The 25363-nt window shown below is 41.0% G+C and overlaps 4 protein-coding genes and 1 long non-coding RNA gene across 11 annotated transcripts; 3 read left to right on the top strand and 2 right to left on the bottom strand.

The window, feature by feature from the left end:
* The first annotated feature begins 3560 nt into the window (after nt 1-3560).
* LOC133867336 (UDP-glycosyltransferase 89B2-like) lies at nt 3561-5132 on the top strand. The gene has a single exon (XM_062304066.1). It carries the CDS (start codon nt 3661-3663, stop codon nt 5050-5052), a length of 1392 nt encoding a protein of 463 aa, XP_062160050.1. The 5' UTR covers nt 3561-3660; the 3' UTR covers nt 5053-5132.
* Nucleotides 5133-5739: 607 nt separating this feature from the next.
* On the top strand, nt 5740-11309 carry LOC133865472 (uncharacterized). 7 transcript variants are annotated; one of them, XR_009899744.1, is made up of 8 exons: nt 5740-8334; nt 9656-9680; nt 9801-9833; nt 9898-9960; nt 10056-10185; nt 10290-10511; nt 10632-10792; nt 10964-11309. It is a non-coding gene; the product is annotated as an uncharacterized LOC133865472 (long non-coding RNA). The 7 variants fall into 7 exon arrangements; XR_009899746.1 differs by having other exon boundaries at nt 5740-8192; nt 8268-9833; XR_009899743.1 differs by having other exon boundaries at nt 5740-9680.
* A 536-nt stretch (nt 11310-11845) lies between these two features.
* Nucleotides 11846-13773, bottom strand: LOC133865414 (protein BOBBER 1-like). Its single transcript, XM_062301818.1, has 3 exons — nt 13584-13773; nt 12307-12479; nt 11846-12221 (listed from the first exon to the last, which is right to left on the bottom strand). Exons 1-3 carry the CDS (start codon nt 13642-13644, stop codon nt 12177-12179), a joined length of 279 nt encoding a protein of 92 aa, XP_062157802.1. The 5' UTR covers nt 13645-13773; the 3' UTR covers nt 11846-12176.
* Nucleotides 13774-14328: 555 nt separating this feature from the next.
* LOC133866494 (UDP-glycosyltransferase 89B2-like) lies at nt 14329-15981 on the top strand. Its single transcript, XM_062303033.1, has one exon. It carries the CDS (start codon nt 14426-14428, stop codon nt 15818-15820), a length of 1395 nt encoding a protein of 464 aa, XP_062159017.1. The 5' UTR covers nt 14329-14425; the 3' UTR covers nt 15821-15981.
* A 5649-nt stretch (nt 15982-21630) lies between these two features.
* LOC133866188 (uncharacterized) lies at nt 21631-23072 on the bottom strand. Its single transcript, XM_062302730.1, has 2 exons — nt 22455-23072; nt 21631-21870 (listed from the first exon to the last, which is right to left on the bottom strand). Exons 1-2 carry the CDS (start codon nt 23070-23072, stop codon nt 21631-21633), a joined length of 858 nt encoding a protein of 285 aa, XP_062158714.1.
* Nucleotides 23073-25363: the final 2291 nt, after the last annotated feature.

Here is a 25363-nt window from a genome sequence, read left to right as displayed (position 1 = left end):
GCCATTGATTCATTTTCAGAGGCTCATGTCCCTAGGCGACCTGGTCGGATCTGTATTCCCAGAACAAATCACTCGGGTCAGTTCTACTCAGACCGAAGTGATTTGGGGGGGTAGGAGATTGGGGGGGTTGATTATTGAAGATTGGGTGGTTGATTATTGAATATTAGCTGGGTACACTTCCAAGACAAATCACGACAGAACCGAAAAGGAAATCGTGACAGATAGAAATTTTCTTTTTCTATTGTGGGATAACACAAAAAAGAAATGGGGCGTTTCATGGACAGTTCCTCCTTAGACAAGGAGGTCTTCCTCGGATAAAGAGACCAAAATTCCCCTCGGACAAAACGTCCCCTTATCCATAAACGTTAGCTCATTGCAGACCGAATCCACTAAGTTGGAAAGGAAGTAGCGAGTAAAGCTCATCGTTGGATGGAGTGGAGACTCACCTCGGATGAGGAGACCGATGTAGTCCCCTGCAAACACGTGATGAAATAAGGATAACTATGATGGCTGACCTCCTTTAGGCGAAAGACCATGTCTTCGGATTTAGATGATTACCCTCTCTTGGATGAAGAAGCAACCCCAGTAACTATTTTTTCTTGGATAGAGAGGGGGGTAGCTCTGGGACAACTTTGGACGCCACTCCTCTCCAGATATGAGGGTAGAAGGAAAATCCACATAAACTTTGTTAATTTGAACGGGCGGGCTCCAAATTGTGAATCAATGCACCCTTTTTGGGTTCAGGCTATCCTGCCTAATCAAAATGGATTCCTCGAGCACCCCCGACATAAAGATCATAACTTAAAAGGACAACTGACCAGAGCCTACACAATTGATCAGACCCACCGGAAGAGTTATCCAGTGATAGAAAAATCCGACAAGGATAAAATTGGGGTCTGGCGATGTTGATATGCTTGCAGGCTTGTGGCATAAATTTGAGAAAAATGGAGAAGCCAAGCCGAGAATGATAAAATTGTTTGTAGCATCTATAAGGTCGAGGAGTGCTGGAATAATGATTGAGGAACGATTATTAGAACATAAGTCCGACGACAAGGATTGAGGGATCAAGCCATGGCTGGTGTACGTGAACAAGGAAGCCCCGATGTCCCTCAAGGTTTAAACGTTGTCATTTAAGGCAATGGGGAAGTCTTCCGACTTGTATATTGGAATGTTTGATACAAGGATCAAGGGACACCAGCCCTTATGTAAGGCTTAAACTGGGAAAGTGTCTCGGTGCAGTAAGTTGACCTGAACGCCTGGTCAATTGGGAAAATCTCTCAGAAGTAGGGGTATTTGTGAGAAGCAGTTGTGGTTCCGATTGACTTTCCGAACGTAGAAAGCAACCACTAAGGGAAGTCGTTCCCGGAATCTCGACCTTTATTGTGTTGTTATCTCTCGTCACAGTGCCAGGCAAATGCTTGAAAGCTGGGGGGTGCTGCAACCCCGGAACCACCATCTTTATTCGAAACACTTCTTGGACAAGTAGAAGGGTTGACGGGCTAAGCCAATAATTTAGGTAAGGAACCCCCGCACAGTGCTCCAGATCAACGATAGCGTTCCAACTCTCTAGTGGCAGGCTACGGTCAGCCTAAACCATCGTGGTCGGGGACAGTTCCGCTTAATTACGCGATTTGTCTGGCATCGGGCTAAAATTAATTTTCCAGATGCTATCTGCGCTCGGAGCTATATCAAGGACAGGAAATTTCCGGTCTAAAGACCTAGAGGTCGTAGATAAATTGGGACGATTACTTCTTCTTTGAAGAAACGGAAAGGGCCACTGCGCCCCCAGTAGTCCCCGGACTTCAAACATGCCGGTTAACAGACATCTGTCAGCCATAGGAAATTGATGGCCCGGGGGTAAGTTTCCTACTATTGAGAGCAGCGAGTATGTTAAAGTGCCATCAGAATCATTGTCCGGGGAAGCATAATGCGAATGCTTGACATGATGTTATACGAGGACAATTTTATGATTTATGAGGCATCCATTTCAATGGTAGACTAGTGAAGTTATTGGAGATTGACTTGAAATTCATGTTGCAAAGATATGACTTTCACCAAAGAAGAAGATTTATTTAGATTTACTCGGAGTACACACATACATGAAGACAAAGAGAACAAACACCCCCGAAAGAATATTGTGCAGGGTAGTCATCCGGTCACGAGTAATCCTTGCACTGCAAAGATGAGTTGCCTGAAAATTTTGAAGGGTTCACTCGCGTAAAGTTCAAGTGCGGCTTAAGTGTTTGAGCTCTCGTGAGCAGTCGGAGTAAAATTGGGGAGCTGCACAATTCCTGCAGGTTGGACAGGAACAGGTTGGCGTAAGGCCGGAAGTCACACACCCTTGTGTGTCTAAAGCCGGAGATCACACATTCGGTAGAATCGTCGTGAGGAGCGAATACTCTAGGGCAAGGAACTTCTAGACCAAGACAGTCCTTAATGGATTTGCGAATATGCTCGGTCGTGAAGACCACACCGGGAATGAAGAACATTGCGAGAAAGTTTGAAGAGTTTAAAAAAAAAATGATGAAAGGCAAGGATCCGATCTTTGAGAAAGGGATAAGAAGAAAGAAAGATCTACTCGAATGAGCAATCCGAAGACCAATGATATTCCAGCTAAGGAAAGTGCGAATATATAGAAAAATAATGATGATCAATGCATACACAATTTACGGGACGTTAGGTACGCCTTACTAGTGATGAATTTATGACAGAAATAAACTCTTGATTGCCCGCCATAAATGGCTTGAAGCTATGTAGAAAGACGATCGGAGAAACGCTCAAGTGTCTATGGGATCAGAGGAAAGCATTTTGCAAATTGGATGAGAAATGAACGACAAATCAGTCGAATCATGAAGGTTCCATTGGGTAAATTCTCCATACCTTTTATAATAAAGATAGGAGAATTGGGGGGTAATTGTTAGGGAAATATTCATCCCCTACTCAGAGTGGGGCCAGATCAGCCCCTCAAACAGAATCCCGGACTCCGGACTCCGGTTTGGTCTCCGGACCTTGAGCCTTGGTCATGAGCAGCCTTTAGTATTTATGAGACCAGTCAGATCAGGTCATAGAAAATATCAGACGTCTACATAAAGTTTTGTGCTTGACAGGGGCAAAATGGACATATAGCATGCAGAGGTATAAAAGGGGGTATCAGGACTATTGAAAGGGGGGATTATTCCCTCGAGCTCTCTCTCTCTCTCTCCCTCTTTCTCTCCTCTTCATACAAACACCTGACTGACTTGACCGTCGGAGGAGGCTTCGCCGGCCAACCCCCGGTGGGTCTTTCTTGTTTTGCAAGCCAAGACACAGACGAAGGGACGTCTTTAATGATGCCACGTCACCGGACAGAAATTGCTTCAACAAAACATTTTGAAGGAAATGTTTGTATCACGTTGTTATATATACTTAGCTTTTTACTTATCAAAAAATGTTTGTAAAGAAATGAAAAACATATAGTACGAGGAACAAATGTTTGTATCACGTTGTATATACAACGACAGTTTTTTTAAAGCATCAACTTAGCATATTCCCCATTGAAGACGATAACCCACATCGTCATGCATGACGTACGAGAATGTGCGAGAAAGTATCCAAAGTCGGAACAAAGTCTGAAAAAGCAAAAATCCCTCTATCATTAACAAAAGCTTTTTGATTTCAGCCATGTCTTCCACTACCGCCGGGCCACACATCCTTGCCTATCCATACCCAGACTCCGGTCACATCATACCTCTTCTCGACCTCATCCACCGGTTACTCGCCCGTGGCCTTACGGTCACCGTTTTGATCAACCCCGACAACCTCCCTTTGCTCCACCCACTCCTCTCCATCCACCCTTCTTCAATCCAACCCTTGGTTCTCTCCGCCCCGGAGGTTCACGATCCCCCACGAAAGACTCGCGTTGCTAAGGTGCGCGCGATGAGCGAACTTTACTATCCTATACTCCTCCAGTGGTTCCGTTCCCACCCTTCCCCCCCTGTAGCTATTATCTCCGATTACTTCCTCGGCTGGACCCACCACCTTGCTTGCGAGCTCGGCGTGCGACGTCTCGTCTTCTCGCCGTCCGGTGCCTTTGGCTTCTCAGTTCTTTCATCTGTGTGGCGAGACCTACCCAAACCAATTGATCCTAATGACATGGGTTCGCCAATATCGTTCCCCAAAATCCCTCATTCCCCGGATTTTCCTTGGCGGCAGATCTCTCGTCATTATAGAAATGGTAAGGAAGGAGACCCAGATTGGGAACTTTTCAGGAGTGACATGCTCGATGACATAGCCAGCTGGGGTATCGTTTTCAACTCGTTTGCTGAGTTGGAACGAGTTTACTTGCAACACCTGCGCGCTGAACTCGGGCATGATCGAGTCTGGGCTGTGGGCCCGTTATTGCCTCCGGAAGACAGCCTTATAGGACTTGCTAAGCGAGGTGGGTCCAGCTCGTTGCCCTGTCATGAGGTTATGACGTGGCTAGGCGCGCGACATGACAATTCGGTCGTTTACGTGTGCTTCGGGAGTCGTACGTCGTTGACAAGGAAGCAAATGGATGTGCTGGTTGATGCTTTGGAGCATAGTAGGGTCCAGTTTATTTTGTGCGTTGGGGTGGGCCGTGGGCGACACGTGGGCGATGATGTGGGAGCAATTCCGGAAGGGTTCGAAGATCGTGTGGAGGGTAGGGGTTTAGTGATAAAGGGGTGGGCCCCACAGGTGGCCATACTGAGGCACCGAGCGGTGGGTGCGTTCTTGACTCACTGCGGATGGAACTCGGTGCTGGAAGGGCTCGACGCGGGGGTGGTGATGCTGACGTGGCCAATGGGTGCGGACCAGTTCACAAATGCGAAACTATTGGTTGAGCAGTTAGGCGTGGGAATTAGAGCTGGTGAGGACATGGAGAACATTCCTGAGTCGACTGAGTTATCTCGTCTATTGGCTGAATCTGTGAATGCTACAAGGCCCGAGAGAGTCCGAGTCAAGAAGCTCAGTGATGCGGCTTTGGGTGCGATCAAAGGAGGGAGCTCGGATAAAGATTTGGATGAGCTCGTGAAGCGGCTAGCCGCTAGGTGACGTTTAGAATTTTGAATGGTTCCTTCCTTAATGTTTTCCATGAGATTTGAATGTGAATGAAGTCTATTCCTTTATTTGAACTTTGAGCTTAACCTTAGCTATACCAAACTGAGTTTAGTAAAATAAAAATCAGAGTTTGGTATATCTTTGAGCTTAAATTTTTTTATTCTCTTGTGTTTCTAGAGAGCCAAACAAAATTTAGGGAAAATGACACTATGGATTTCTTTTTTCTTTTTAATTAACTTTTAAGCATTCCAATAAAAGGATTGAATGTTATATTCATACGGACGTAAATTTCTTTTAAATTGGGTTTAAAAAAAAATATTATCTGTCTATGACTATAATACTGTCATCAAATGTGAACATGTGAGACAACTTCTTCTTCTTTTTTTAATTATATTAAAAAATTATATGTTTCTTACATGCACCACTTGTTGGAGACATTTTTTATTTGATTTTCAAACCGAAATAAATAAATAAAAATTAAAAAAATTAAAAAAACAAACAAACAAACAAACAAATCACAATTAAGAATTCATAGGTAAAATTTGAGAGTTAATTTTTTTTTTTTTTTTTTTTTTTTTTTTTTTTTTTTTTTTTTTTTTTTTTTTTTTTTTAAGTACTTAAGAGGAAACCAAACATTATGGAACTAAAAAAGAGGAAGAGTTTTCCTTTCCAAAACAGGTAGGAAAGGAACCAGAGCTAAAAGATAGAACGGGAATGCAGTTAGATGAGAATCTAGTCGCGGCTCAATTTGCCACATAATGGGCACAGAACTTTGCACTTCGGTTGACTTGACTAACTGACCAACTAGTTGTGAGTATAATGATGGATAGAATATGGGAAACAGTAGACGATATTCTCCAGTCTTGCGTAATTTCTGGATTAGTAAGAGCTAGTGTAACTATAAGTGAGTCTCATTCCAAGATAACTTAAGACAGGTTTAAAGAGAGCCAAATGAACCGCCAATAAGGCTGCAATAGCTTCACTATAAACAGCAGTACATGGCAGACTGATAATAGTAGAGCATCGAATAATAGAACCTGTGGAATCCCGACAAACCGCAGCTTGAGCCGAGAAAGATTGCCGAATAGTAGTATCATAATTGATCTTGTAGAATGGTGGACTAGGCTTTTTCCAAACAGCTTGATGGGGAACTAGCTTATTGATCCAAGCCGAATGGTGGTTCTTAACAATCCTGTTAATAGTAGAAGATATGACTAAAGCATTTGGAACCAGCTCCTCATGTAGTGCTTTATTCCTGGCATACCAAATTTGATCACATGCGACAGTAGCAAAAATTTGAAAAAGATGTGAATCCGATATGGGGATCCCAATTGTCTCCAGATGCAGAATAATAGACAAGTAATCTGGCATAGAGTTAATATGTAAAGCAAGGCTATCCATAGGCCAAAATGAATTTTGCCAGACTACTCGAGCTATGGGGCAAGAGAAAAATAAATGTAACAGAGAGTCTGTCAAGAAGGAACAAAGAGAACAAGATGTGTCCTTTGGGGAAGAGGGGTTGGAATAGGAAATACGGGTCTTTGTGGGGATAATATTTCAAACCATTTTTCAGAGGAACAAACGCAATCTATGATTCGGATTGAGTTTCCAAAGCGCTTTCCAAGTAGTTGTTGGTAAAGGAGAGATAATTGGAGAACAAGCTGAGGTGAGAAGGTGATCAGCAGATTTTGTTGAAAAAAAACCAGAAGAAGAAGGGGTCCAAAGAAGATAATTATTGGTATTTCTAATACTTATTTTCTGAATTTCGAAGACAGTAACTAGATGGAACAGAAAAGATAGAATATTCATGTTCCAAGTACTAGTTGAAGGGCAAATGAGATCTGCAACTAACAAAGGGTAGAGATTAGTGAAAGTAGGGACACAGGGCATAGGCTTGAAATTAGATATAGTGGGAATTCAAGGAGAAGACCAAACTGATAACTGGCTGGAAATATATGGAATATAACACATGCCTGAGGCTAAGAGAGGCACAATAGCTTTAATACCATTCCATATAAAAGATCCAGAGCTCAGAGGAGAAGATCGGAGATTATCATACTTGATATATTTCGTTTTGAAGAGAGAAACCCAAAGACTGTCATGATCTGAAAGAATCTTCCATCGCTGCTTAGTAATGAGAGATAAATTAATATCCTTCATAAGTTGAAACCCCAATCCACCCTTATCCTTTGGCATGCATAAAGAGCTCCAGGATTTAAGAAATAAGTTACGAGATTTATCCTTAGAAAAACCCCACCATAAATTTTTGAAGGCTATGTTCAATTGTTGATGATATGAAAGCAAGAAAGAACTCATTGCATAGGATGGAATAGCGGAAGAAACAACCTTTACCAGAACTGTTTTGCCTGCCTGAGATAAAGTTTTGGATCTCCAACCTTCAATTTTTCCCTGGACTTTATCTAGAACATCAAGAAAGGATGCATGCTTTGATATACTAAACAACATAAGGAGCCCCAAGTGTTTGGCAGAAGCTGGAGTGGCCACATATGGAAGAATAACCTGGATTTCAGAGATAGTGGAAGCACCTGTGTTCTTGTTAAAAATAATGGTAGATTTAGAAATATTTACTGACTGTCCAGACTAGGAGCTATATTTATCCATATAGGTTTTAATAATAGTAGCTTCATTGGAAGTAGCTGAAGTAAAGATAACCAAATCATCCGCAAAAAATAGGTGATTTAAAGGAGCGCAGGAACGAAATATCTTATAGCCACGAAGGAGTGTTAATTGTTTGTTTTCAAAACAAGTAGCAAATAACTTCCATTGGTGTTGAAAATTGCATTTCAATGCAATGAATAGTTGGTGTAATGCTATACGTGCATCAAGAGTCTGTCTAATGTCCGGCTCTTGACCAATGTGGCATGCTTTTTGTTTTTTTATTAAAAAACAAAAAACAAATCGTTGAAAACGCGGGTGGGTCGACATTTTCAGATTCACTTTACAAAATTTCCCCCCATTTCCTAAATCCCCCCTCTCCACCGACTGCTACCCAACAACCGGCAACCACTGAACTCGGACCCAGCAGACCGAGCGCCACCCACGAGCAACGCAGATCTCCGACCAGGTCCGATAAGGAGCGCCAGAGCTGGCCACTGCAGATCTCCGACTCTATAGTCAGTCTCCCCCCCCCCCCCCCCTCTCTCTCTCTCTCTTTCTCTCTCTCTCTCACATTGCAGGCCCAAATCTAGGAGCTCGTCGTTGTCTCTCTACAAATCATGCGCAAGCAGCCTAACTGCAGGGAAAAAAAAATTCCAGGTAAACTCTTTCTCCCCCTTTCCTCTCTCTTGAGTTCTGACACGTGCACTTCACTTCCTTTGATGTTGGTAGATGCTGGGTTGATGTGTTGGGCTGGGTTAGCCTTTGGATTATCAATTCAGAATTTTAGTCTAAGAAAGTCTGCTTTTTTTGTTGGATACTCTAATGCTGTATATTTCCCTGTATTGTTGGTTTATTTAGTTTGAAACTAGAATCTCAGTTCCATTATTCTCAATCTAGTTGGGTTTGAAACTCAGATCTGGATTTGGGGGGTCTGAATCCCTAATCCCTTGAACACCTTATTTAGGTTTTTTGCTTTATTTTCTTGTCAAGCTTTATGAAAATTGGGGTATTCATTTGTGGTTTAACTTTGAATAGTTGTGATTGATGTATGTAATTATTAGAAAATGGAGAGTGTGGGCCGAATTGGGGGTGATGGTTGTTGAGCATTTTTTTTTTGGTTGAAATTTCCGTGTTTGTGATGGCCGAAAGATAATGGTTTTTTCTATTGAAACTTCTCAAGCGCATTAATCATGGTATGTTAATAACCCATTGTTGTATTCTTTGTTGTTTGCATTTGCTGAATTATATCTTTAAAAACAATGTAAGTCTTAAAAAATTGTGGGAACCCAATTCTATGGAGAATTTGATTTCTCTTTTGTATTGGTTGTAACCTTGGTCAATTCAATCGATTAGCATGAATGTATGGACTAAAAAATAGTGGCCTTTTGCATGTCTTGTGGAATAAGATTTCAGCAATGGTTTATTTCTGTGATAGCATCATTTGGTGAGTAGCAATTCATGAGCCTATATGTTCTCTTTATCAAACTTTTCAATTTTATATTTTGCTCCCAGCTCAGCTTTTGATCACTCATCCGATTGTTTGTTTTGATGGTTAAAGGCTTATGAAGACCGCGGTAATTCAATTTTTGAACAGATTTATCTATGTTACCCTGTCTCCTTCATTGAAGAGGGTTTGACAGTAGCCATTGCTGAATTTCATTTACTTTACTATGAGCAATTCTATTGGTTAAATTGGAAATGTCAGAATCATCTCTGTTAGACTCTAACTAATTATCCCAATACTCTGATTATAAGAATCTCTTGAAATTGGTTGTTAGATTTGTAAGCTTACCAATTTGCATTATTGACTAAGTTGATATTTATAATAACTCATGACATAGAGGAAAATACTGGTTTATACACATAATTAGTTTTCATATTGTATACATGAGTTGGTCTAGTATTTACTCTTTAGTTAGGCTCTTGATTTTTTATTGATTTCCTATTCCAAATTTATTATTTCTCTGAATCTTTGCAGGCACATTTGGAAAAGGGTGATAAAAGTACGTTTACTGCTAGACCAATTCTGTGACAATATCCTCTGTTTATATGTTTATTTTCTCTTAATTCTTGATAGTTCTTAAAGCTGAAGTATTACTTATGAGGCTTCGTTTTGCTTCCAGTTATTATGCCTCCCTCAGCTCTTGATCGCCTTGGTAAGTCAGTAATTTATCTATTTTTAACCTGTCCTTTCTGTTTCCTAACGCTTTTGCATGTCAGGTTTGCTTTTAGCGAGCCCTAGAATTTGTTGCTGATGAGGGACTGATATATTTACCATGCTGGGTATGCTTTTCTCTCTTTGATCTTCTAAAATTGCTGTGGTTCTCCTGATGTTTTGCCTCTTATTTAGTGCTGACTTTTGTTTTTTTCACTGCTAGATGATTAAAAACGTGCTCCTACAAGAGGGAGACGTAGTACAAGTGAAGAATGCCAGCCTTGCAAAGGAACATATATGATGCTGCAGCCCCACACCAAGGACTTCTTAGATATCTCCAACCCCAAAGCTATGTTAGTCAATTTGCCATTTTCATATCTACCTTGGCAACAACCTTGTTCACTGTGTGCGCACGTGTTACTCTTCTCTCATATCTTACCTCAATGTTCATTTGCAGGTTGGAAAGATCAGCCCATTCACTGGTTCTGGGAGACGTTTGGATGGAAAACCCTTGACACAATCAGCTGCATCAGCTTCTTCTCCCATGCTTAAGCACGACCAACCAGAGGGTCAAAATGGATCCAATTATTCTAAGCCAACAAATCCTGCCTCACATCAACTCTCTGGAAGGCTTGTGTTTGGTTCAAATGCAAACAAACCTGGAAAGGAAGCACCAAAAGTACGTCTTTCTTGTCTTGTAATAAAGCTCCCTCGTTTTTATTTTTTTTAATTCTTATTTTGTATAACTGGTGCAAAAACTGATTGGTTTTTGTAATGTTCGGGTTGCCCCAAAGAACAGCAATCAAGAGCTGCCGCAGAAGATGGAAGAGCCAAAGTTTCAAGAATTCACTGGGAAAAAGTATTCACTGGAAGGATAATCATAGTTAAGCTTTTCTCCACCCGTCCCTTTAATAGATATGAGATAGAATCAAGTCATTTTGGCAAAGGAAGATTCATACAGTAAGATTAAATCTACATGCAAGTTGTATATTAATCTTTATGGTATCCACTAATTAACTTAAATTATTTGGAGATCTCATTTACTTCCTGTAAGTGGTTAGTTTTTAAGCATTACCTGCAAAGTTGATATTACATCGTTTTTATTGCCTAACGTGATCTTTCATGTTTTAGGTGATCATATTATTATTGGAATACATGAAACGATATTCTCTTATGATATCATTCTTGTGAGCAACTGAATGAGTGATGTATCAATGATGTAGCAACTGAGAAGCATTCAGAGAAAATAGTGACTAACCGTTAGGCAATTTCAAGATTTATTTTTCTTGGAGTAGGTAAATCTAAAGCCTATAACAAAGTTGTAGGTGCCAACCCTTTTTCAGATGAAGCATTCTAATTGTTTCTGGACTCGTCGCTTTTCTCTTATTTTTAACGTTTTCTTGTAAGCTTGGAAACATTATGCTTGTGAACTTGGTTCTTGTCTGTTTGTAATGAATTCCAATGGATTTTTGTCTTATATGTAATGAATTCCAATGAATTTTTGTTGTCTTATGTGTTGTGTGCATGGGGGTTTTAATTTTATCAATGTGACAAACACATATCTTCACTTTATGGTGGTAGCTTGTTAGATCGATGGCAGTGCACATCTTTTTTTAAAGCTTTTCAATTGGAACTGTTGCGTCTGCAGCAAGTATATTTAGCAAGAAAGTTGAAAAACATTTATCTATTTGTTTGAGTATTTGCAGCTTTAAGATTGGAAAAATGATCAAATTGGTTTGCTCAGCCATCTACTTATTGTCCGTTAGACATAAATGTTTATATAGTGAATTTGTCATGAGCATGAAATCATATTTGCTAGTGCGTTTGATGAAAATAAGATAAAATTAAGATGTATATCCATTTGTTCATTTTAACAAACACTTGTTAATAGTTCTTATACGTTAAGATAATATCAATTGAAACAACACAACTTTTCAAAATAATGTAATTCTTATACATGAAGAAAACATCAATTGATTTGTGTGCATGGCACAATACCTAACACCTATTACAAACACTAACAGAAATTACGTGTACCATAATCTAAAAAATAACAACAAACCAACACTACCGTTAACTACAAACAAGTGTAAAACCTACCAACATACTACAACACCAAGTTTAAAGTATTTATCCATATGCAATACAACCACAAATTATAGCTTGGACAAAATGAAATCAACTAAAAAACTTTAGCCCCCAACACCAAGCTCCAAGCCTAAAAACCTATAGTGAACAAAGGAGTTGGTGTTTTCCTATGTGTTTTGAGACCATATAACTGCAGATCTTCATAATCGCTTGTAAGTATTTTAACCTCGAGCAATATCAAATTCTTCTTTCTTGATCACTTGTCGAGCTTCTGGTATGATTGCAGAATTCTAGAGTAACTCTGTCATTGTCCATTATCAAAAAGAAAGAAACAGCAAATCAGATGAGTTTTAACACATTAAAAACAAGCCTACAAGCAGACTTACCTCAATTATTGGAGACTGGCCCCTAAGTCCTACTCTGAGATAGTTCTTTTTTATTTCACATACAACAAACCTTGATTTAGTTCTAGTAGGCATGGGAACATTTAAAGTGACCTCTTGTAGTGTCTGCGTCCATGAGTAATTGTCCAGATCAAGGTCGTTGCATCCATTTGGAACTGCACAGATATTCCAAAAAAAAAAAATGTGAAAAGAAGTTGAATTCAAAAATAGGGCATGATCATTCATCATGGGCAGTTTGCATTTAGCATGGAAGGCACTAAGATTCGGACAACCAATTTAGTAGTTCACTATTTTTCTTTTTCAGATAACCAATTTAACAGTTCTCTGCCACATCAGAAAAGTAACCCAGCTAACTACATTTACACTCAAATAGTTACTGCCAGATGCAAACCATAATATAATTACATAAAAAAACAGTTTTTTTTTTTTTTGGATTTAGCATTCTTATCTGACATTTCTTTCTCCTCCTCTCTCCCTCAGTTTTCCAAACCACAAACAATAACCTTTCTCTTTTCCCTCAAAAATTTCTCATCGATGAAACACAAGAACAGCACCAACATTACCAACAAATCCATAACATTCCAAATAAAAAGTTAACAACTCCCAAAGTTTAGCCCTTTCACTATTTCACTTATCCTCTATCCCTCTACCTTATCTTTCCAAGCAAACAAACAAAGCACATATTTTAAACCTGCAAAACTAAATTTCTTGAATAACATAGGAGTTGTTAGAGATGATCATAAACACATACATTCCCTAACCATGCATTATTATACACGGTTAAAAATGCTAAGCATCATGAACTTTCCAAAGCAACACACAAAACAGCTCCAATCTCTCTCTCAGTAACAAAGCAACAAAAACCCGTTATAAATTAACATAACCCCCAAGTTCCAAACCCAAAATAGCATAAACCCTGAAAGCAAACCAAATAAATTCAAATAGTTGTTCTATATAAGGGTTTTCTTAGTTGAGTCACTATATATATAGTCATTCGCCAAAACAAATAAATAACATGTCATTCGTTTCAGACATTTTGTCGAACACCCGGCAAGCATCTTCAAGAACAAAAAAGAAACAACAAAAAATTATCACAACAAAAACAAGCATTGGTATTCATAAAAAATAATAATAATAATAATAAAAAAATAGTGACCGGCCATTGAGAGAGAAAAAAGAACACAACAAAAATTCATAGTGGCCGACCGTGGAGAGAGAGTGAGAGAGAGAGAGAGAGAGAGAGGCCGTAGAAAGAATACGGTGGTCGGCGATGCTCCGAAGGGTGGTGGTTGGTGGGAGAGAGAGTTGGAAGAAGAACATGATCCTCTCTATTTTAAATGAAGATGATTCTTTCTATTTAGTTATAAAGTAAGAACATAATTATCTTTTTACATTTTATTTTCTCCATTTTAAATAGAAAGAATCCAAATCCGTTGGAGGAGATGGAGGAAAATGGAAAGGTAGGGAAACGAAAGTGAATTTTTTTGGGAATTTTGAAATGCTGGACCCTTGTGTGTTTAAACGAAAGATTTTTATTTTTATTTTTATTTTTATTTTTTAATTAAAAAAAAAATAAGAAGAAAACCCTGCCATGTGGGTCAAGAGCCGAACAAAGAGCTAGAGTCTTGACGCACGCGACGTATACAACAACTCGAATAGTTGATTGCATTTGACTTTTTGCCAACAAGTAGTGTTCCAAATGAACGGCCACAGATTGCTTTGGCATCAGCAAAGGCAAGGGGCGAATGCATTTGGACCATTCATTGTTTATAATAAGGTCCCACCTCAATGTGCGTTGTATAGGTGTAATTGTTGTGAGGTGCGTTGTATAAGTGTAATTGTTGTGAGAGTGATGTATAAGTAACATTTTCCTTATAATAACGAAAGCAATCTTGTCTGTTCACACCGACCGTTCATCGCTCCTGTCGTCAGGCGTGACGTAGAAAAAAGTTGGAATATAAACCACAAAGTCAAAGCCGAAGAACTGAGCAAAGAAGAGAAATTCCACACGACAAGCTCGATCATCCTCTAGATAAAAGCAACAGCCCCATTACCAATTTTAGCACCACTGCCACCGAATAGCCTCCCAACTTTCTTAACCATGTCCACCCCTGCCCTGCACGTCCTCGCTTATCCCTACCCAACCGCAGGCCACATTATTCCCCTCCTTGACCTCACCCGGGAGTTACTCACCCGCGGCCTAACCGTCACCGTTTTGGTAACCCCCAATAACCTCCCTTTACTTGACCCGTACATCTCCTCCCACCCATCTTCTCTCAACCACTTGGTCCTCCCCGCCCCTGATATTACGCCTCCCCCACAAAAGAGGCACATCGCTAACATGCGCGCCTTGCGTGACCTTCACTATCCTATCCTCCTCCAGTGGTTCCAATCCCATTCCTCGCCGCCTGTGGCTATTATTTCAGATTTCTTCCTCGGCTGGACCCACCACCTCGCGTGCGAGCTAGGCGTACCACGACTCGTCTTCTCGCCGTCCGGTGCCTTTGGGCTGTCAGTGGGTTTTTCCATTAGTCGCGACCCACCGAAGAACGATGATCCAGAGAACATCAATTTCCTAGTTTCGCTTCCGAGAATCCCGAATTCCCCTGTTTACCCTTGGTGGCAGGTCCCTCAGCACTTTAGAATCGGTCAAGAAGGAGACCCAGATTGGGACTTTTACAGAAATAACATGCTGGCCAACATCGCGAGTTGGGGATTGGTGTTGAACTCATTCGCGGAGTTGGAAGGCGTTTACATTGAGCATTTGAAGAGAGAACTAGGGAAAGATCGCGTGTGGGCTGTGGGTCCTGTATTGCCTCCGGTGGACGGTGATTCGGAGGAACCTGTTAATAGAGGTGGGGCCAGCTCTGTGCCATGTCATGAGGTCATGACGTGGCTGGACTCTCGTCCTACCGACTCGGTTGTCTACGTTTGCTTTGGCAGTCGCGTAGTGTTGAATAGTCAGCAAATGGATGTGCTGGCAGCTGCGCTGGAAGTTAGCGGGGTCCAGTTCATTTTGTGCTTGAGGGTGCCCGATGGGGGACAGGCGCAGGACGACCACGGCGTGATTCCTGATGGGTTTGAAGGTCGTGTTCGTGGAAGAGGTTTTGTGATCAAAGGGTGGGCCCCACAGGTGACCATTCTGAGGCACCGAGCCGTGGGTGCGTTCTTGACTCACTGCGGGTGGAACTCGGTGTTGGAAGGAATTGCAGCGGGCGTTGTGATGCTGACATGGCCGATGGGTGCAGACCAATTCACGAATTCCAAGTTGTTGGTGGACCAATTAGGGGTGGGAATCTCAGTCGGTGAGGGCACTCAAAACATTCCAGAATCTAGCGAGTTGGCTCGACTATTGGGAATCTCGGTTGTGGGAGATAGGCCAGAGAGGGTTCGAGCCAAAGAACTTAGTGATGCGGCCCTGGTTGCCGGGAAAGGCGGAAGTTCACATCAAGATTTGAACGAGATGGCAAAGCGATTAGCTAATTATAAAAAGTAAGAGCACCTTCAATAATATGGCTAAACTAATCATATGAAGAGTTTTTTTTCCCTCCAAGAGATTAGTTAGGGGCAATTTAGGGTAGCACAATGTATAATCATTTTATTGCTTTTCTTTTGTATTCTCCCTCTTTCTTTTTATGTCCAAATGGGTTGTTGGAAGAGTATAATAATAATAATAAAAATAAAATAAAGTAAAGTAAAGAAAACAAATAGAAAATTTGATAAAGTGTGCATAAAATAAAATAAAAATAATAATAATAATAATAATAAAAAAAGTAGTTAAAGTAGAGAATTGTATTTTTTTATTAAGTACTTTAAATTTGAATGGTATATTCATTCGAGTGGAAATTTCTTTTAAATTAATTTGAAGAAAATACTATCGATCTATAATATTGTCATATGTTTCTTAAGCATGTGAGAAGTACATATTTTTTAAATAATTCTAATAAAAAATTACGTGTTTCTTAGATGCACTGCTTGTGTAACACACCTAAAGATCTTTTGTGTTTTTCTGTATATTTTCTATGGTGAATAATGGAAAATGGTAGAAGTGTTTAAAAAATGAATTGAGAAATAGAACTGAATGATTGTATTGAATGAGACAAACGATTACAAGATAGGTCAATTTCGATGATTAACTAGCCTCCGGTCTACTTCTAAGCTAATCGACCCATAAAACTCAACTTGAGATTACAATTCACTGAATGATCCAATACAAGATAAATTTGGGCTTTTATAGAATAACCCACTGTTGCCAGCTAAGCCCAAGTGTTATAACAAACTAACAAAACCCATTCAGTTATAACTATCTAATAAAGCCCATGTGATTGAACTATTTCTACCCATGTGATTGAATTATTCTTACTTGGCCTAATCCATAGGCATGTGTTACAGCTTGTTTGGAACTTGAAAGCATATTCTTCTTGTTTTTATTTTTTATTTCATTTTCAAAATTTTCAAACTGAAATAAAAAGACAAATCGCAGTTAGAATTCATTGGTAAAATTGAATTTGGTATTTGTTTTGTTTCAAAACAAGGAGTAAATCATGTCAAAAAAGTCTTCAAGGGGTAGCTCAATCGGCTGGGAACCACGCCTCATGAAGCGGAGGTCATTAGTTCGAATCTCCCCTCTCCCTCTTGTATGGACATGTCAAAAAAAAAAAAAAAAATGTCAAAAAAAAAAACAAGGAGTAAATACTCATACAGAAGCTCACTCGAATTCGTATTGGACTCGATATTCAAAACCGAACTCAAAGCAAATACAGAATATATGAGGCCAAACGGTAGATAATGCATGGGTTTTCAAAATATCCAAAACAAATACAATTTCCGTAGGTTGAAAATAATTTCTCCATCTCAATTTAGAGAATTTTTTTTTTTTTTTGAACATCACCTTGATTACTGATAAAAGCCCCAAAAGGGGATTACAAGTGACCAAAGGTCAATACAATTACAAGAGTAAAACAGAAGGCGATTCCACCGCCCGAAGGCGAAAGCTCTGCTTGTAGGCCAATGCAGTGACCAGAGATAAAGAATCTTCACCCACTAAGTTAGTATAAAACCTGACTTAAAGTAGCTATCAAATACAAAAGACTAACATTACGGCCAATGTAGTGACCAGAGATAAAGAATCTCCACCCACTAAGTCAGGATAAAATCTGACTTAAAGCAGCTATCAAATACAACAGGCTAACATTACATGAACATACATTTGGGCATCTCAATACAATAAAGCACAACCCAACTAAAGATAAGAAGCTTGGTCTAGCTAAAAGCCACCTAAAAGCCCATATAATATCAGCCCATTGCAAAGATACACTGTGAAAAGACAAGAATATACAAATCCAAACAGAAAAAAATCCACTACCCTCGCCGGAAAAGAGCCAGCCATTGCCTGAGTCTGCGCATGCAAGACACGCGCCATCTCCCGAGACCCCAGCAGCACCCAACCACCATGAACCACCACCAACTACCACGAACTAGGCCTGAGTAATGAAGCGTAGCCCTCACGCGCCGATCCGGGAAACTAGTTCCCGGTGCGTTCAGGCCATGCGTCGGTCTGGGAATAACGACACGACCACAGCTTGAGACGGTTGGACCGGAAGATGGCGGCGAAAGCAGCTAGAGGGCGCGTGACAGGATATCTCCGGTGAAAACGTACAGATCTGGCTCTGAAATAAAGACTTTAAACGCACTACCAGAGGAGACGATAAACGCCGAGGACTCAAGGAAAACAACCGGAACTAAGTCAACAAAATCACTGGAAATTTTCTGCCCGAAAAAGCAAAGAAGAAACCAAAGAAAACACAATAAAAAACTTCACAACCCCGAAGAGTCAAAAGACAAAACCACCACCGGAACTGGTCCGAGGGAACTAAAGCTCCCTACCCTAATGGTAGGAAGAAAAGCCATCCTCCACTGGTAAAGCCAGGGAGGGACAAAAACTCCAAAGATTTAGGAGCTTGGAGGACAAAAGACCGGGAGGAGGGAGGCATGAAACCTCCCTCCTCCGGCAAGCAAGTCTTTGAAAGCACGCTCTCTCTCTCTCTCTAGAAAGTTGAGAGCTTCTCTCTCTAGAAGAGGTTTTTGAGGTTTATGCATGCATCCCTCAATTTAGAGAAAATTTATGTCCCCGTTATAGGTCTACAAGAAAGGATTTTATGATTAGATTTAAATAATTTAAAGATAATATGTTATCACATTAAAAGTGATTTATTCTAGTTCGTCTTTTATTTTTATTAGAATTAGGATTTGAATATTATAGATAATAGGTTATCATTAGAAGTAGTTTATTTCAATTAATCTTTTACTTTTACTATGCATTGGGGGTTAAAATGCATATGTGGTTATTAGCAATATCCACATCCATATCTGCATAATGCATTTATCACTTTTAGGTATCTGTATCCGCATCCACATAATGCGATTACTATCCGCATTTGCAAGATTATTATCTTCCATCCGCATACAAGATAATGAGTGTTTTGGATTACTATCTAAATCTATATGCAAGATTAAATAATGTTGTTATTAATATATGCGAGCTTAAATAAATTAATATTTCACTTGTTACACAATGTACGATTATCAACCATAGATGATCATTGTCCCATAGAGTAATTAGGATTTAATAGATTTAATTCAATATATATTATAAATTATATATAAAGGAAATACGGATGCGGTTATTAACAGCATCCGCATACCTTAAAACCGCTATTCGCATAAGTGGATAGCAGATAACGGTGATGTATGGATAATGGATGCGGTCGGTTATTATCTACCCGCATTTTTACCCCTACTATACATTGTAAGTGTTAGAGTAGTTTCCGGTACGGTGTGAACAACATATTCTTCGATGTTCTTCACGTTCCCACGATCATTGCAAAACAACTAAAATTAAGAGAGAACTCGCGTGGAGTGATTGCGGGGTCTCACTCCAATGCTTAAGTAAGTCTCTGGGAGAAAATTAAGTATGCCAAACGCACAATAATTCAGTCTAGGGTTTATACATGGTATTAGAGCCTATTTATAGGCTACGAGTTGTAGTCAAACATGGATTACGGTTTCTACTCCAACTTTAACTGGGAGTGCTAATAGTTTGACTTGGCTCGGCAATCCTACCCTAATCCAACTGGGTGTAAGACTGTTGACCAAATTCTTCAACAAGTCCTAATTGAACTTGGATTCTGACTTCTACTCCAATTCAGCTTCAAGTATGGTCTTAATTCGGATTTCATTGGATGAGACTTAGTTTCGAAATTTCAGGGGTTGAGAACCTGCTATATCCTTCCTTCTATGGATCAAGGAATGAACATCCTTGACATCTTCTATGATAAGACCAATACTTGAGTTCTCGAGACATACTTGTGAGAAGTTGAATCTTGGTCCTAGGACACAATCTGGACGAGCCGACTGTCATATCGTCCCCGAAAATAGCCTTCGCTGGGGTTGACTCGTTTAGGTGTCTATCTCTTTGGGTTAGGTCCACCCGGGAGTCTTATTGTCTTGGCTTGGGGCTCACAATTTTTTGTGAGTCAATACTGGCCTGGAGGCCCATGATTTTTCAAATGGGCTGGTCTAAATGAGATTATTCTCAATAGTAAGTATATGTTTAAAGGCATAATCAAAAAAATTTAGGGTTAAATACGTTTTTAGTACCTGAGGTTTGAAAACTTTATTTTTTGGTACCTTAGTTTCAATTCGTATCTTAGATGGTACCTGAGTTTTGGGGAAAGACGGACTTGGTACTTCCGTCTATTTTTCAGGTCAAAATTTAACAGATTGCCACATCAGCGCCACTTAACACCCCTAATATCGCGACACCTGTCTCTGTTCACCACGTCACTACCACACACTTTTTTTCTTTTTTCTTTAAAAAAAAAAAGGCTTAAAAAAAAAGAAAAAAGAAAAGAAAAGAAAAAGAGGACGCCGGCGTTCTCAGGGTCCATGGCCGGTGTCCTTTGAGGAGGTCGGCCAAGATGCGGCAGGTGTTGTTCTCAAAGGACGCTGGCCTCACCTTGGCCGGCATACTCTGATAGGTACCAAAAACAAAAAACCGAAATCGAAAAGGCGAAGAAGAGGAAAAAGAAGGAAAAGAAAAGTGGTGGACTAGTGATACTGGTACTAGGGAATATATTTCATGGAGAAGCCATCTTCCTGGTGGACTTTGAATAGGGAATCAGGGACTTTCTTGTTCAGTTCTTTGAGGATTTCGGAGAGCGGCCGACTGATTCCCGAGCTCACTATTGTGACGTCATCTTGGGAGTGCTAATAGTTTGACTTGGATCGGCAGTCCTACCCTAATCCAACTGGGTGTAAGACTATTGACCAAATTCTTCAACGAGTCCTAATTGGACTTGGATTCTGACTTCTACTCCAATTCAGCTTCAAGTACGGTCTTAATTCGGATTTCATTGGATGAGACTTAGTTTCGAAATTTCAAGGGTTGAGAACCTGCTATATCCTTCCTTCTATGGATCAAGGAATGAACATCCTTGACATCTTCTATGATAAGACCAATACCTGAGTTCTCGAGACACACTTGTGAGAAGTTGAATCTTGGTCCTAGGACACAATCTGGATGAGCCGACTGTCATATCGTCCCCGAAAATAGCCTTTGCTGGAGTTGACTCATTTAGGTGTCTATCTCTTTAGGTTAGGTCCACCCGGGAGTCTTATTGTCTTGGCTTGGGGCTCACAATTCTCTGTGAGTCAATACTGGCCTGGAGGCCCATGATTTTTCAAATGGGCTGGTCTAAATGAGATTATTCCCAATAGTAAGTATATGTTTAAACGCATAATCAAAAAAATTTAGGGTTAAATACATTTTTAGTACCTGAGTTTTGAAAACTTTATTTTTTGGTACCTCAATTTCAATTCGTATCTTAGATGGTACCTGAGTTTTGGGGAAAGACGGACTTGGTACCTCCGTCTATTTTTCAGGTCAAAATTTAACGGATTGCCACATCAGCGCCACTTAACACCCCTAATATCGCGACACCTGTCTCTGTTCACCACGTCACTGCCACACATTTTTTTTTTCTTTTTTCTTTTTTTAAAAAAAGGCTTAAAAAAATTTTGAAAAAAAAAAGAAAAAAGAAAAGAAAAGAAAAGAAAAAGAGGACGCCGGCGTTCTCAGGGTCCATGGCCGGTGTCCTCTGAGGAGGCCGGCCAAGATGCGGCCGGTGTTGTTCTCAAAGGACGCCGGCCTCACCTTGGCCGGCATACTCTGATAGGTACCAAAAACAAAAAACCGAAATCGAAAAGGTGAAGAAGAGGAAAAAGAAGGAAAAGAAAAGTGGTGGACTAGTGATACTTGTACCAGGGAATATATGTCATGGAGAAGCCATCTTCCTGGTGGACTTTGAATAGGGAATCAGGGACTTTCTTGTTCAGTTCTTTGAGGATTTCGGAGAGCGGCAGACTGATTCCCGAGCTCGCTATTGCGACGTCATCCTCTGCTTCCACCACTTGATTAGAAATAGAAGACGACGACAAGTAGCGGGATTTGTATGGGCTTTGTGTTTGTAGGAGAAGTAGAGCTGACTTCAAAGAGTCAGAAGAAGATATAGCAAAAGAAATGATTGGTTTTCTGTAAGGGGTTTTCCAGGTTGAATGGAATTAAGAGAAGAAAATAGGAACAAATAATGGAATAAGAGAGGGATGTTTAATCTGAAAATGTAATTCACTAGTGAATAGGAACAGAAAACACAGATAAGAGCAAATTCAAGGATGCTCAGGCCTCCAAAGAGAAAGGAAAACAACTTGATAATTCCAAAGCTACCTAATAAAACCCACCGGCTGAGTTTATATACTACTCTAGTTCGGTTCCGTACAAAACGCTTAAAGAGACATTAAAACAACAAGGCTAACAGAAACATTAAAACGACTAGCTACTTAGCATAAAACGACTAAAGGCTTCCCACCCCTAAACGACACCGTTTCTCCCTAAGGAAGAGACTCCAACTGTATTCCACCGATAAAAGCAGCCACAGAGAAACTGCCACGTAACTCATCCAATCTCCACTAAGCTCCCGAACACTTCAGTTCTCCAACTCCATCTCTACAATACTTAGCCGGTTAGCCCAAGGTCAGGGGCGCTCGTGACACCACCCCCCCTTTCAAAACACCTTGCCTGCAAGGTGGGGGTAGGCATTTTCCAAGCTGTGGAATTCCTCCCAAGTGGCGTCGTCGGCAGTTTGGCCCTCCCAACGAACCAACAGTTCAATGAAAGTCCGGTTATTATGCGGTCGAGAATGGCGGTCCAGTACCTCCACCGGTTCAGGCTGGAAGACACCATGAGAGTCCACGGGAGGGAGCTTAGGGACAACAGAAGAGGAAGATCCCAACTTTGGCTTCAACTGAGAAACGTGGAATACCGGGTGGATTTGGGACTCCAGGGGCAGATCCAACTCGTAAGCTACCTCACCCACCTTCCGGATGGTGGTGAAAGGGCCATAAAAACGGGGTGCAAGCTTTAAGGCGCGGCGATGGGTCACCAATGTATGTCGATAAGGCTGCAACCGGAGGTAAACTGCCTGACCCAATTCAAATGTTCGTTCAGTTCGTTGAATATCCGCATATTTCTTCATTCTCTGCTGTGCATGCTTTAAATTGTGGTGAAGCAATTTGAGGATTTGCTCCCTATTGCGAAGCACTTCCTCTACTGCTTGAACCCTAGTAGTCCCTAGGATGTAACTGAGTAGTCTAGGCGGAGGCACACCATAGACAACTTCGAAAGGTGTCATCTTGGTGGAAGAATGCCAAGAAGTGTTATAGCAGAACTCGGCCCAGGGTAGCCAATTTGTCCAGTGCTTAGGACGGTCTTGAGCGAAGCACCGGAGGTAGTTCTCCAAACCCTTGTTGACGATTTCGGTCTATCCATCTGTCTAGGGATGGTAGCTTGTGCTTAGCTTTCTTGAATAATTCCTGCCAGAAAGCACTAGTGAAGGTCGGGTCGCGATCGGAAACGATAGAGTTAGGCATACCGTGCAGCTTAAACACATTGGAAATGAATAGCTGTGCAATTTTAGCAGCAGAGTATGGGTGAGAGAGAGACACAAAGTGAGCATACTTTGATAACCTGTCCACGATCACAAAAATCACAGAGTGGCCCTGTGACAAGGGCAAACCCTCTATAAAATCCATGCTAATATCGGTCTAAATCCTGGTAGGAATGGGGAGTGGCTGGAGCAAGCCCGTAGGGCAAATGTTTTCATACTTGTTTTGTTGGCACGTGTCACACTCCCGAATAAACCGTTTGATATCTGCCCCATCCCTGGCCAATAGAAATCCCACTTGGCTCTTTGAACAGTTTTCTCATACCCCGAGTGACCGGCCATAGGATCACTATGCTACATGTCATACCCATGTCCCTCTTGTGTCCCAGCTAAGAGTAGGCATAGACAGCAAGGAGAAAGACAATTCCTCAGCAGTAGAATCTCTTCTGGAGAGGGCATCAGTGACCCTATTCTCCACTCCTTTTTTATACTCCACAACAAAGTCATAGCCAAGGAGTTTAGTAAGCCACCGTTGCTGGAATGGGGTGCCAACCTTCTGTTCCAATAAGAATTTGAGGCTTTGCTAGTCGGTTCTAACCACAAAGGACTGTCCAAGTAGATAGGGCCGCCATTTATAAATGGCTGTCACGAGTGCGAAGAGTTCCTTCTTGTAAGTCGACATGTGAACTGCCTTGCCCTTTAAAGCTTGACTGAGGAAGGCAATATGCCTACCTTCTTGCATAAGAACTGCACCAATCCCGCCCCCACTGGCGTCACACTCAATAATAAAGGGCTGGGAAAAATTAGGCAATACTAGCACTGGCGCCCTACTTACAGCCAGCTTAAGGGCTTCAAAAGCTTCTTGAGTAGCTGTTGTCCAACCAAATGAGTTCTTTTTAAGCATGTTGGTTAAGGGTGCAGCAATGGACACATAGCTTTTGATGAATTTCCGATAGTAACCTATCAGTCTGAGGAAACCTCTCAAAGCCTTCAAGGTTTTTGGAAAGGGCCAGTCCACCATGGCTTAAATTTTGCCTGGGTCAGCACTAACCCTCTTGTCTGAGATGATATGGCCCAAGTATTCCACTTCTAAGCAAGCAAACTTACACTTAGACATCTTAGCAAATAGAGAATTATGCCGAAGAGTGTCAAGTGTCAAGGATAAGTGAGCTGCATGTGTTTCGAGGTCCTTACTATATACTAAGATGTCATCGAAAAAGACTAAGATGAATTTTCGTAAGTAAGGTTGGAAAATGTGGTTCATAAGGCTTTGGAAAGTGGACGGAGCATTGGTGAGCCCAAAAGGCATGACCAAAAACTCGTAATGGCCCTCATGAGTACGAAAGGTCGTTTTGGGATGTCTTCATCAACCATACGGATTTGGTGGTAGCCGGACCTTAAGTCTAACTTAGAAAAAAAATTTGCGCCCCACAACTCATCTAAGAGTTCATCAACCACAGGTATAGGAAACTTGGCTTTAATAGTTACCTTATTTAGAGCCCGATAATCCATGCACATCCTCCATGTGCCATCGGCTTTCCTTACGAGTAAAACTGGGGAAGAGAAAGGGCTGAGGCTGTGCCGGATAACCCTTGAACGCAGCAAGTCTTGCATGATTTTTTCGATTTCCGCCTTTCGGTAAAAGGGGTAGCGATATGGGCGCATTGAAATTGGCTGAGCCCCTTCCTGGAAGGTGATGGAGTGGTCATGAGAGCGCCGTGGAGGCAATCCTTGAGGCTCCTGAAAGACCCTTCAAACTTTTGCAAAATGGCAGTTATTAGTGGAGAGACCTCCTGCTGGCCAATCAATTCCGGCGGTTGCTGCCCTTGCAAGTGCAAGGAGTGGGCAGAACTGCCTAGAAGCTGCAATAGCACTCCTTTCCGTTCCTGCTTAGGTAGTTTCAAAGAATCCACCCCCTCAAAACTGACTTGGGGTCCCTGTTTAAGCCCGTGTAAAATACAACGAGTTCCCTCATAATGAAAATCCATCCGTAGCTCAGAAAAGTCCCAGAGGATAGGCCCGAGGATGCGGAGCCAATG

The sequence above is a fragment of the Alnus glutinosa genome, chromosome 4, assembly GCF_958979055.1.
Source record: "Alnus glutinosa chromosome 4, dhAlnGlut1.1, whole genome shotgun sequence".
Classification (NCBI taxonomy): Eukaryota; Viridiplantae; Streptophyta; class Magnoliopsida; order Fagales; family Betulaceae; genus Alnus; species Alnus glutinosa.
This window is presented reverse-complemented; position numbering and strand designations above follow the sequence as displayed.

Coding starts and splice junctions, on each gene's coding strand:
- LOC133867336 (XM_062304066.1), top strand. CDS start 3,661: ATGTCTTCCACTACCGCCGGGCCACACATCCTTGCCTATCCATACCCA.
- LOC133865414 (XM_062301818.1), bottom strand. CDS start 13,644: ATGTTCTTCTTCCAACTCTCTCTCCCACCAACCACCACCCTTCGGAGC. Junction 12,480..13,583: donor TCGGAGCATCGCCGACCACC/GTATTCTTTCTA, acceptor ATATCTGTGCAG/TTCCAAATGGATGCAACGAC. Junction 12,222..12,306: donor GCCAGTCTCCAATAATTGAG/GTAAGTCTGCTT, acceptor GGACAATGACAG/AGTTACTCTAGAATTCTGCA.
- LOC133866494 (XM_062303033.1), top strand. CDS start 14,426: ATGTCCACCCCTGCCCTGCACGTCCTCGCTTATCCCTACCCAACCGCA.
- LOC133866188 (XM_062302730.1), bottom strand. CDS start 23,072: ATGACACCTTTCGAAGTTGTCTATGGTGTGCCTCCGCCTAGACTACTC. Junction 21,871..22,454: donor ACCCCCACCTTGCAGGCAAG/GTGTTTTGAAAG, acceptor GACTCTTTGAAG/TCAGCTCTACTTCTCCTACA.